This window comes from Cupressus sempervirens, chromosome 10, assembly GCF_028749045.1.
Source record: "Cupressus sempervirens isolate cs-2001-9-10 chromosome 10, ASM2874904v1, whole genome shotgun sequence".
Lineage (NCBI taxonomy): Eukaryota > Viridiplantae > Streptophyta > Pinopsida > Cupressales > Cupressaceae > Cupressus > Cupressus sempervirens.
This window is the reverse complement of record NC_143127.1, coordinates 612,855,704-612,868,823: the sequence shown is the minus strand read 5'-3', so window position 1 is coordinate 612,868,823 and position 13,120 is coordinate 612,855,704. Positions and strand designations below refer to the sequence as shown.

The 13,120-nt window shown below is 38.0% G+C and overlaps 2 protein-coding genes across 3 annotated transcripts in view; one reads left to right on the top strand and one right to left on the bottom strand.

Annotated features, from left to right (window-relative positions):
- Positions 1–13,120, bottom strand: part of LOC149535333 (putative serine/threonine-protein kinase SIS8) — a 196,134-nt gene that overhangs the window by 49,334 nt on the left and 133,680 nt on the right. The window lies entirely within an intron of this gene.
- Positions 7,618–8,500, top strand: LOC149535335 (uncharacterized). The gene is made up of 3 exons (XM_089803482.1): positions 7,618–7,727; positions 7,813–8,213; positions 8,318–8,500. Exons 2-3 carry the CDS (start codon positions 7,824–7,826, stop codon positions 8,498–8,500), a joined length of 573 nt encoding a protein of 190 aa, XP_089659608.1. The 5' UTR covers positions 7,618–7,727; positions 7,813–7,823.

Sequence of the window (13,120 nt, the reverse complement as noted above, 5' to 3'; positions counted from 1 at the left end):
GCTACCGAGTTAGGTCGGTAAGAGACTTAACCGAGTTTGGTCGGGCGCAACAAAGTTTCATTGACCGAGTTGTGTCAACCGAGCAAGGTCGATTCGTGACCTAACCGAGTTAGGTCGGTACTTCAATGTTTTCATTTGATCGCCGAGTTGATAATATCTACCGAGCTAGTGGATGACAACCTGTCATTTCATCTACCATCGTACCAAAACATTTATGGCGAATTTGTTGTCAAAAGGGGCAAAATTTGATCTCATTTTTTACTGCGAACAAAGAGCTAAGTTATCTCCTCCGATTCCAAAGCGAGCTTAAAGCATTTTCGAGCGAATTTCTCCAAAAGGGCAAAGAATCTGTTCAGAATTTTTCTACACCTACCGAGTAGCAATGGCATCCGGAAGTGGCAGCTCCAAGACAAAGAAAGGTTCAGAAATGCTGGTTAGAGGAGAGGAATGGAAGACCCCGAACTTCAAATTGGCACCGGCAATTGCAGAATCATTGGACCCTAACGGTGCTCAGTCACAAATCCCTCCAAAGGTACTTCTTATTAATGACATTCGCTCTCATTTCAAGTGTTCCATTCAAGAACTTGGAAACCTAGAAATTGACAATGCCCTAGGTGAAATGAGCGTAGATGGAACCTTGAAACCCGAACATAAACATCTTGAAACAAAAGGGTTAACCCATATTTCGCATTTGCCAAGGAACTTTCAAGTAAAATGGGTTAGGTATGTACTCTGTCGGGTTCACAATGGCCAATTGTGGTTAGAGCAACCAGTACCTATCACTAAGAAAATGATTAGCAAAATTATTGGACTCCCCATGTTGAGCAAAGCCAAGACTACCAAAACCCTAGGTCGGGAAGAATTGCAGAGACTAACCCAAGCAGAATGGGATGGCAGAGGACTTAAGCTCAGTACAGTAACTGACGTTGAATTGAGATTTGGCATTCACGTCATTGCTCATAAAATCTACAATTCAAGCCGTCCAAACAGTGTATCCTGTGAAGCTGTGGATTTGGCATATAAAATAGTAAAGAAGAATGTAGAGTTTGATTTATCGGAATTGCTTTTGTCCCAATTCAATAAAAATATGGAAAGCATAAGGACTTCCAAAAACAACTCCTGTAAATTTGGTTCACTTTTGATTTGTTTGTTTTTCTATATTCTAAAGTCCTTTCCATCTAAAGGATCAATAGTATGGAAAAAGGATATCCCAATTCTTTATCAAATTAATGAATTCATCGCCGAATTAGGTGAAAATTTTGACAGTGTTTTGGATAGTTATTTTGAAGAATTTAAGGAAAGAATGAACAATAGGTTCCGAATTCCTCCAAGACTTGTTGAAGAGTACAAGGAAGATGTATGTTTCATGGTAGACTGTGACAAAGTATACATACAGGCAGTCAGGCCTCGGGTATCATGGGTGAAACCTCTTCCCTATGAGGTAAATATTGATGAAACCAGGGACATCATAGAAGCACTGGTAAATGAACCTGTAGACCCAAGGCAACTAGTTTTTGGAACATATGATGAAGCTAAGGCCAGAATTGAGCTTCAAGTTAAAATCCCTCAGGCCATTAGCAAAGGAAAGAGGAGCATAGCCAAACTGAAAACAGATGTTGGCCCTCTCATGATAACAGAAGGAAGAGGAGAAGATGAAGAAGAGGTGGAAACCGAGTCTGAAAAAGAAGAAAAGCCTCAACGAAAGAAAGGTAAGGTGACTATCACCAAACCTACAAAGCAAACTACTTCAGTGTTCTCCAGGAGAACAAGATAGGGAAAGAAGGAATCTGTACTTGTTAAGCCTCCACTCACCCTTGAGGCAAGACTGAAGCAATTAGATGCAGGAGCTAGCTTCACAAACTTCAAAGCATTAAAGTTTGAAACCAGAACAGAACAGGAGAAAATGTAGATTGAGGAACTGGTACTGAACAAAATGGGTAAATGGAAATACTCCCCGGACCAGATAGCCTCTCAGATCTCCAAAGAGCTATTGGAGAGGTTGCAACCAAGATGGGAAGCTGCAACCAAGACTGTCAAAGACATTTATGAGCAGACCCTGAGGAATCTCCTACCGAGTCTCACTGATGCTGAAGTGAAGAAATCACTGAAAGACCACGAAGGTAACATGATGATTAGATTCCACACTTGTTTGATACTTGTCAAAGACATTGAGCATGTAGTAAATGATGCAACAAACATGTGGAAAAATATCTATCATCTACACAAACCTAGTGATGATACTGTTGAAATCAAGGACAGTGACAACAGTGATGATAATGATGATGATGATGATGGTGATGACATTGAAGACATTCCAGAAGACCTGCAATCAATAATGTTAGAAGTTGAGGAAGAAGCTGAAAGAGAAATGAAGGAAGAAGCAGAACAAGCTAAGGAGGAAGAAGATCCACTAATAATTGCAGCCGAAGTCATTGCATCTCTTCCTCACTCTGCACCTAAAACAGGTACATCAACTGTGGAGATAGCTTCTACTGGTGAGATTGTGAGCTCAATAGCCTCATCAATTGATCAATTTTCACCTGTCTCCTCTCAGCTCCGGCTACCATCTATGCAAGTGTCTACCACTTCATTAACCGAGCTGCAGCCACCTTCTTTGACCGAGTTATCCTCAGTCACAGCAGTAAGTTTCTCAAGTATATCAACTTCTACTGTAGAGTGTACAGTAAGTGTACCTACAGGTACTACAATTTTGACTTCTCTTGCTCCAATTTTGGCAACTGTTAGTTCTCCCACTCCATCCTGTACAGCAATTTTGGGAGCAACACCAATTTCTGATACTATTAACACTTCTCTCAGTCTTTCTCTAGTTAGTCCTATTCCAGTTTTGTCAGCTAGTCCAGCATCATCAACTATTGTTTCAATTTCAAAATGCAAAGGTGCAGTCACTACAGAAAAACCAAAGAGATACATGTTTTCCAGTAAGGCAATGGATGAAGAAATAGATCTGGATAAGGACATTGTCATTCCTAAGATAGATCTAGATACTGCATCAATTAATGAAATGAGAATGCTTAGTCAGCTATTAGAGCAGAAAGCTAGGCAAAAACAGCTGAGGCATGAGAGAGACCAGGAATATAGCATTATTGAGAATGCTAAGAATATCATAACAGATGCTATAGGTGTTGAAGTAGATTCTACTCAACACATTTTGATTCAGTTAGAAGAGGCTGTATATAAATTTAATGAGGACAGCTCCGGCCAAGAGAAATTGATTGAAAAGGCAGAGAAGAAATTTGACAATAAGGTGCTTGAGCACATTGCTCAGCATATTGCAGTAAAACAGGTAGAATTGTCTACAATTTTGAGTAATTTTGAACATTCTTTTAATAATGTAACTTCACTTTTTGGCAAACTCTGTGATGTTACCGAGTTTACTAAGGAAATAAGAGAAAAGTTGAATAAAATTGATGCGGATATGAAGGTCAGTGCCCAAATGCTGCAATCTGACCACAGTGCAAGTTCATCCCATCATTTGAGAATAAGGTTTTTGTCAGAGAAACAGGCAGAATTGCTGAGAGAGGAAGCAAGGATCAGGTCTACTCTGATTGACATCCAGAATATGATCCTTCCTGTCATGGACACAATGCAGAAGCATATAGCTCATTCTAAAACATTGATCCATGACAACAACTTCTCTATTGTAGATCACATGATTGAACTCTCTGCAGAAGTTCAAATTGCACTCTCCACCAGCAAAATTTTGCAAGAAAATTGGGATAAGACTTTGGTTCTTATTCTCAAGGTACATTCAGAATTTATCTCTCATTTTGGAATCTCCGTGTAAATATATACTGTTTGGCATTATTGTAAAAAAAAGGGGGAGATAGACTTCAAGAGCTAACTGTGCAAAAGATATATGTATTGACTTATAAATACTGTACATATTGTATGAGGGAGATATATGTAAATAAAAGGATATGTGTTGCAAGATTTGCAAAAAGATCAATTTTGAACTGTATGTCATTTTTATTTTGCACATAAACTTTGATTCATAATTGTTTTTTGTCACTAAATGCCAAAGGGGGAGATTGTTGGCATAAAGGTATTTGCCATTAGTGACAACACTCATTATACAGTTCAAACCGAGCGTCGAAGACACAGTTCAAACCGAGCGTCAAAGACACAGTTCAAACCGAGTAAAGTTGCACTTAGTGTTAACCGAGTGGAGTGTTAACCAAGTAAAGATAGAAGCAGTGTTAACCGAGTAAAGATGGACGCAGTGTTAACCAAGTGAAGATGTACTTAGTATTGACCGAGTGAAGAAGGACTCAGTGTTAACCGAGTTCATTCGGTTAACAAAGAAATTAGTTTTTACCGAGTGACACTATATCTACCGAGTCACCAATGGTTACCGACTTCCAGGCAACATTGTATGACTAGTATGAACCGAGCCCCTACCTCTACCGAGTGCATGACGATGCCGTGTAACGTAGTGGATGTCGTGTATCAGAAGGTCATCAAGTCTATCTGAAGAACCCGAGTTTATTTTACTATTTGGCCGACTCAGTTATATTTTGTTTACTTGTGTTCAGCCGACCTTGCATCTATAATTACTGAAATGGTATATAATACAAAGTTGTAATTGTTGTAATATGTGAGACATGTATGAATATATTGTGATACAAGAGACAGATGTGAATTCAGCAGCAGAGCAGTATATTAGCAAGGTTCACAAGGTGCAGTAAAGATTTTATCAATCACAAGAGGTGATTATTGCAAAGGATCTAATCAAGGTATATGTAGATCTGATTGGTTCATCCTAACAGGTGAATCATCTAAAACCCTCTAACAAGGTAGACTTAACAGTCTTTGTATAAATCTCCTAATAGAGTGCATACTTGTAAAGTATGTTTTAAATCTTTTAACAAGGTGGATCTAGCAATCCTCTTTGCTCCTAACAGGGCAGATCACCAGAAGTGATCATTGTATGCCTTAACCGACTAACTTCCTATTGCAGAAAAGAAGCTTTGTGGGTTTCATCCCCACCCCAGTTTTACTTTCTATTTTGGAAGGTTTTTGGGTCACCAAAATCTCTGTGCATATGTGTTATGAATATTTATCTCTTGCATGCATCAGATTAGGTGAATGAATGATTTTCCAGTTTATGCTGAATTAACTTAAAAGTTGTATAGTTACTGATTCACCCCTCCCCTCTCAGTAACTTGTTATATCTTGAATATTTCCAACAGAGTAGACCATGGAGATAGTTTCTAGACAAGATACATTATCACTAAAGAATGAACGGCTGATATTCTCACCAAGTCTCATACCAAAGTGAAGTTTGTGCATCTGGAGACTAGCTTGGAGTTGTGAAGAATGAAGCCCTTGCTAAGAAGGAGTCTTAGCACCAGTGATTTCTTGAAATGTACTTTATTGGATTCTTCTCTATGAGAGAGAAGCTTAAAGTGAAACTCTTGTTCCACCTTCTGAGAGTAGTTATGATGGATCCACCCTTTGATATGGCTTATGGTGGATGTCGTGTGTGATGACATGACAACACCACGTGAAATAATCTGTGGTAACTCTAGGTAAAATCTTTTATTGTCATGTGTGTGACTCCATGACTTTATGGGCCCCCCTATATACATTACTGAAAGGTGACAATCTCTCTGATAATGGACACTTGTATTCAACATTGTAAGCTGACAACTTTACAATGTCTACTATCACAGCAAATATCATGTTGACTTGATATTCATGGAAATGTCTTGATAGTTAATATCCCATGGACTTATTGATAGATATCATGTTGACTTGATATAGTTTGTATATCAATATCAGATTAATGAGAATCGCCCAAAAATCGCGTGAATTGGCGATTCAGTGATTAGATTCATGGATGGCGATCTTTTTGGAGTCGGAAATCGCCATTGCCAATTTCATCGGGCGAATCGCCTGAATTGCCCAAATCGGCGATTCATCCAAAAAATCGCCCAAATCGCCTGATAAAATCGCCAAGAAATTGCCCGCGGCCAATAAAGTATGGACTTGTAAAATTTAAAAAAATCACTTGTTTTTTTACTTTCTTTTTGACCTATTCTCTTTGTTATAACCCTAAAGGGCCTTCTATTTGTTTAACATGAGTAGAAGAGAGGAAAAGTGAGAGAGAAGAAGAGAAAATAAAAGCCATAGGTTTCTAACCGCCAAGAAGGAAGAGCACAAAAGAGATCAGCAATCTATTTGGGGAGGCCATCAATTGCATTGGGAGCATTAAGGAGCCAATCTCAACACTCCTCAACTCATTTGCAAGAGGTAAGTGCTCATTTTTTTTGGCATGTTAGTGTATTATGCATTTTTTGTTATAGTTTTTAAGATTTTTAGTTTAGATCTTGAATGTTCTTTATTTTTACTAAGTTGCAAACTAGGGTTTGTTGTTTTGTAGCTTTTATTAGCTTCAAACTTTGATATTTCACATAAAAAAATTTATTGCAGCAGCCTTTGCTTTCATTTTTCGCAAATTCGCAATGGGTAGAAAAGATGAATGTTGGAAATATAATGAAGAGTTTCCTGGAAGAACCAAATATCAAACAAAATGTATTTTTTGTAAAGAAAAAATAACTTCTGGGGGTATTTATAGATTGAAATACCACATTGCTGCTATACCTGGACACGATGTTACAATTTGCACTCACCAAACTCCTGAGGCAAAACACACTTGCTTAATGGCATTAGAAAAAATTGAAAAAGACAAAGCCAATAGGAAAATTCAACTTGAAGGGTTAAGGGGTATTGGCTCCCATGTTCTCGCATCCGCAACCGCATCCACATCTGCATCTGCATCAGCTTCCGCATCCGTAGGTTGTGTTGGAGAGGGTTCTTCTAGGCCTCCTTTTTATCCTAGTTCTTCTACTCGTGCTAGTGCTAGTGTTAGTGCTAGTCAGTCACATACTGAGACAGAGTCCCACACCAACTTAGTGCAGCTTAGAGTGCGGAAAAATAGAATGGATAGTTACTTTGTGCCCCGCATTACTCCTGGTTCCCAACCCATGCTTGAGGGCATGGGTTTGAACAAGGAGATTCATGATGCTGCCAAAAAGGAGATATGCAAATTTTGTTACTTTTGCAACATTCCATTTATTGTAGCCAGGTAATTGATTCTTTTTTCTTTGTTTTCTTTAAAGTTAAAATTAAAAGTAAAAGTAAAACTTTAATTATATCTACTTGTTTTATAATTTGAGTCTTTGACAACTAAATTTTTATTTGTGACAGGGCTCCTTATTGGCAGAACATGATAGATGCGGTTGCTATTTGTGGTCCAAGGTTTAAAGCCCCAACTAAGGCTGAGTTGAGCGGATACCTCTTGGATGAGATGGTAGAGGACATGAGGGTTGAGCTCGAGGAGAACCGAAAGGAGTGGATTACAAAGGGTTGCACCATCATGATTGATGGTTGGACAGATAGGAGGAATAGAAGAGTCCTCAATTTTCTTGTATCCTGTGAAGGTGATTGATCATTCTACTTTCCTACATACATAATTGTAAATTTTGATTTGTTGAATGCTAATTTGTTGATGATCCATTTAATATTCTAATTCGTTGTTTTGTTACTTGTAGGATATACCATGTTCATCAAATCCATCGATGCTTCTGCACATGTAAAAAATGCCACATACTTATGTGAGGCTATTGAGGAAGTCATAGCAGAGGTGGGAGAACAAAATGTGATCTAGGTGGTGACGGATAATGCAGCAAGTTATGTTGCTGCAGGTAAACTTTTAACTTTTCAAGTTTTGAAAATAAATTTATTTGAATTTTAAAATTTGAATTTCTAATTGACTTAAAATTGTTGTAGGTAAACTTTTGATGGAGAGGCACCCCACCATATTTTGGTCCCTTTGTGCGGCACACTGCATTGACCTCATGTTGGAGGAAATTAGCAAACTTGAGTTTGTCAAGTCATGTGTGGAAAGGGCAAAAAACATATGTAAATTCATTTATAATCATTCATTTGTCCTTAGCACAATGAGGAAGTACACAGAAGGCAAGGAGTTAGCTCACCCAGGTATCACGAGGTTTGCCTCGAATTTCATCACCCTACAGTCCTTGTTGACATCAAGGGATGAATTGAGGAGCATGTTTGTTGGGCGGGACTGGATTTCCTCTTCCTATGCTATGACCACTGCAGGGATAGATGTGGCAGATTGCATATTTGATGAGGATGGTTTTTGGAAACCCGCTAGAGAAATCCTGAAGGTAAATTTATTGCAATTTAACATTTAGTATTTTACTTTTACTTTAAGTTATAATATTTTATATTTAAGTTTTCACTCAAATTTTTTGTTTTACTTTATATGTAGGTCACTGAGCCCCTTGTAGCTTTGCTACGAACTGCTGATGGGGAGAAGCCCTCTATGGGCTACATTTATGAGGGCATGGATAGGGCCAAGGAGGCCATCAGAGCCCAATATGCAGGAGTGCAGGAGAGGTATGGCCCTATTTGGGACATCATTGATAGGAGATGGCAGAATCAGCTCCATTGACCCATCCATGCAGCAGATTATTTTTTGAATCCGGCATTTCATTTCCGTCCTGAGTTCAAGGCGGATGCGGAGGTTCTCACTGGCTTATACACAGTGATTCAAAGGTTGAGTAGTGATGAAGATAGCGCTACTGCGATTGTTGAGCTAGACCAGTTCAACAATAAAGAGGGGCCACTTTTCTCTGGCAGGATGGCCATAAATGCTCAGACAACACTACAGCCAGGTAAAAATTAAATAATATATTCAATGTTCATGAATCTAGATTCTAAACTTAAAGTTGATTATGTAATTTTAGAGTTAACTTGTAACTTGTAAATGAGACTAATTGTTTCTATTTTCCCTTATTGCAGATAGATGGTGGCAAATGTTTGGGGCCACAACCCCAAAACTTCAGAAAATTGCCATCCGTATTCTGAGTCAGCCAAGTAGCACTTCTGGATGTGAGCGCAGTTGGTCCATGTTCGAGCACATCCATTCGAAGAGGAGAAACAGGTTGACAGTGCAGAAGTTGAATGATATTGTCTTTGTTCATTACAACCTCCGTCTTAGGATCAGACAGATTTTGGGCACTGACTCCTCTCCGATCATTCTGGAGGAGATTGATTCAGAATCAGATTGGCTCACAGAGGTTGTGGATCCAGTCTTCACTGAGGAAGACCGTGCGTGGGTTGACCAGGTGGATATAGAGGCTGAGGCAGCTAGAGCACGTTCTTCAGGCATTGGTAGATGCACACGTGCATGCATAGGCACAGGCCCTAGCGACGTTCGTGAGCCCATCTTACATGTGGGAGATATGGCTCGGCAGTCCTCTAGGACCTATAGTAGACGCCTTGCTACTAGGCAGACTGGATACTTAGAGGCTAAGGCTGAGGTTGCAGCCGAGCTTCAGGATGATGTTGAGGATGATGATGATGACTATGAGTTTGAGGCTTGAGCTGGAGCCTTGTTTTTATATTTTGTTTGCAGATATTGATACTGAATCATTGATAGACATATGTTTCAAACTTTCATGGATCTTCATCTTAGATTCTTACATACATTTATGATTTGATGTCTTATGGATCATCTTACATGCATTCTATGATTTAAATCATTATGATCATTTGATTTCTATTTACTTCAGCTAGCCTACAATTTACATTTTAGATAACATAGTTACGTATGTGATGGATTTTATGTTCCATGTTTATGTATGTTAAGTTTTAACTTCTATTTGATGATGTTATAGTGTGTTTAAGTTATATTCAATAAAGGGTGCATGAAATAAGTTTTAAATTATTAAAATCTTTAAATTTAAAGGGTTTTTTCAAATTTGCCAATTTATCGCCGATTCATTGTTGATTCATTGCCGATTCACGATTCGATTCGGCCTTGCCGATTCCGATTCTTGTTACTTTGGTATTAAGCCATGCGAATAACCTAACTGGAAAGATTACCATGTCCAGGAGAGAGCACTATCTGCCAAGTTGCTGAAAAGTGGGAAGGGAGAATGATCTTGAGTATTTTCTGAGATAAGGGGCATTGTGTAAACAAGGGAAGGAACTAACCTTGATAGCATGGTAAAGGGCACATCACCTTGGTGTATGCAATGTTCTAAACGATTATTATCTTTGATGGACCTACTTTGCATCATCAACCCTATGAATGAGTTTTTACTAGGCAAAGCATTCCCAATTTTGTTTCTATAAAATAATAAATTAGATGTTTGGAGAAAATATTACTTATAGATAATAAATTGAATGTTCAAATTATTAGAATAAAGCTTGAGATCAAATATATAATATAAAACACAAATTAGATCAAGATGAGGTTTATAACAAGATTATTCATAAATTGATGGCATTATAATATCTATTATCAATCACATATGATTGAATTCATCGTGATTTTTTTATTTTCCAAACTATAATTGACATATTTTCAATGTCACATTGGGAGGCATCCTTGGGTGTATTTTTAGGCATTCCCATCCTATCATGTTTTGGGGATGCCAAGATACCTCGTAAATGTTCTTAGGTACCTCGTAAATGTTCTTAGGCCCATAGATGGACCAACAACATTCTGGAAATGGCCAGGTAGGAATTTAACCCACTGGAAAAAAGAAATATTAATCGGGGGTGGCGGGGCCCACAACTCTCCCCCACCCTCCTACACTCCTTTTCAAAACCTTACATTTAATACAGACCCTCTTACACTAACAAACATAAAACTCATTCATTTTACACTTTTATCTTTTTGCCATTTTGTGAGAAGGGAGAAAGGAGAGAAGAGAAGAGTAAAGCAGTGAGAACAAGAGAGAAGAGCATTGACATGGTCCTTTGAGGTAAGTTTTGCATTGAAAGTTCACTTTTCAAACCCCTTTTGAATATTTTCTCTTCTCTTCAAAGTTTCATACTCCTAAGGCATTCTTTTTGCCTTTTTTTCCCAGTTTGCAGCTGTTTTATTGCATAAAAACAATATGGGCAGCAGTTGGATTTACTTTTTTGGAGAGGATGTGATTGAACAAATGACCTAGAGAGGTTGATGCAAGAGAAACACAGCCCTTGCCAGCAAATTACAGAACCAACCACAAAACGTTTGCTGAGATTCTGCATTCAATTGAACATTATGATTCCAATAGAGGAAAAAACTAAATTCATATCTAATCTGCAGCAAGCTTTTTATATTTATGGCCTTTAATGGCCTCTCTCAAACTCACAGCTAAACAACTCTCTCACATGCCACACTATCTTCTCCCTAAATTTAGTCATCTATTTCCCATTTGCAGATAAAACAGTATAATGTTCTGTTTCTTTTTGTCACCATTATAATCTGGAGCCCTTTTTTTATTGCGCAGCCTCTATCTATACTCAGACAGAACCTCTTGCTTTGGGCTATTACCTTCTTGCACTGCAGCTCCACACACAATGATTATTTGGTTCAATGAGTATTTGAAGCCGGTTTGTCTTCTCCTGCAATTTGATTCATCACAGCCCCTTTGCAATGTATTGTTCCTTACATATTCTTCTGCCCCTTATATGTTCTTCCTGTGGCCTGTCATGTACCTTTTTGCTGCCTTCCGTTGCACTTTGACACTTCGCTCTTAATTACAAATATTGTATCTTCCTTATTTGTTTGACTTTATATGGCTGAATGGTTTGTGATTGATAACTGAAACATGTAATATATTTTCAAATGATACTAATGTATTTTATTGTTCAATGTCATGCTGAAGAATGGTTACAACTGCTGCCAATGTTAAAGATTTCTGAGCCTGCAACATTTCCATTTTGTGCATATTTGCAATCATCACAGTCCAAGATATCAGTTGAAATAGGGATTAGTCAAACAATCATGTGCCAGGTCTGTACTTCCACATTTGAAATACATCTAACAGGGCAGTCACAATTACTAAACTGAATCTTTGTGGAATTTGGCTATTGCATTTGTTTGGAGATTTCTAAACCTAATTAACAAATCCATTTTGTGTTTGACTTTAATCATTTCAGTCCCTGAATTCAACAGGCCACAGTATTGATATCTAGAAAGCAGTTGCATTGTTTATTTATTTTAAAATTTCCCTTTCACCCTCCACAATTAATGTCATCGAGAAAATGAAACTCTGCAAAGCTGATTAACGGGAAGCTAAACCAAACTAAAACTTGTCGAGAGAAATTCAAACAAATTCACTTTGGCAGTGATCATGAATATGCCTAGGTGCTCCTGCATCAGAGGTGCCAACAGTTCATTAGGGTGTGTGGGTTCTGTAGGTGAGTGGAAATAACACTTTTGAATGCCATTTTGGTTTCCTAAAAGTTTGTGCAAAGGGCCCATTTAACCCCACCAAAACCTTTACAGTTCGTGAAAGTTTTAGATAATAACAGAAATAATTAAAGAATAGACGAGTTTTGTCATTTGTGTAAGAAATTTCAAATGGAATGACTCCAGGGTTCCTAATCATCTTTTGTGCATGTTTGTATGGAGTTAGGATTTGAGAAGAAAATACCTAGTTGAGAAGGGTGAGGTTTCTAGATTGTATATGGTTGAGGCGAGAGATAAGCATTTTCTATATAATCTCTACAATCTTCAATTCTTTCCATGGATGTTAAGACTTAAGAGGTGAGAGTGTTCTATCACAGGAAAGAGAAAAACTAGTGATAGGTTAGGCACAATTGTAGGGAACGAAACTTACAATCATGGGAAGAGGTAGATAATGCATATGTCAATGTTTTGCATGTTGGTGCTGTTAATTCTGTAACTTTCAATCATGCTGATCTGATCTTGCAATATATATTGATCTGAAGTCATTGTCTTATCCTCTTAAGGATATCGGCGCCTATCTTGGAGTACTAGTTTAGGTCTAACTAATCACTTTTGTTAGTTTAGGACTAAACTTGTTAGTGCATGGAAAGTCGCTGACTTTAAGGGATGAGTCAAAATAGACTTTGGAAGGCACATGCCCCTTGATCTCTATATTTAATAAGGGTATGGTTGAAGTTTAAGGACACACAAGAAACAATAAGTCTGCTTCTTAATCAATACTGCCCTAAGACGAATTGCAGAAGTGAAAAACATTTTCAGAATTATATCTCTCAATTCATTCAAGACTGAACATTGAAGATTATCTACAGCAAGCATAAA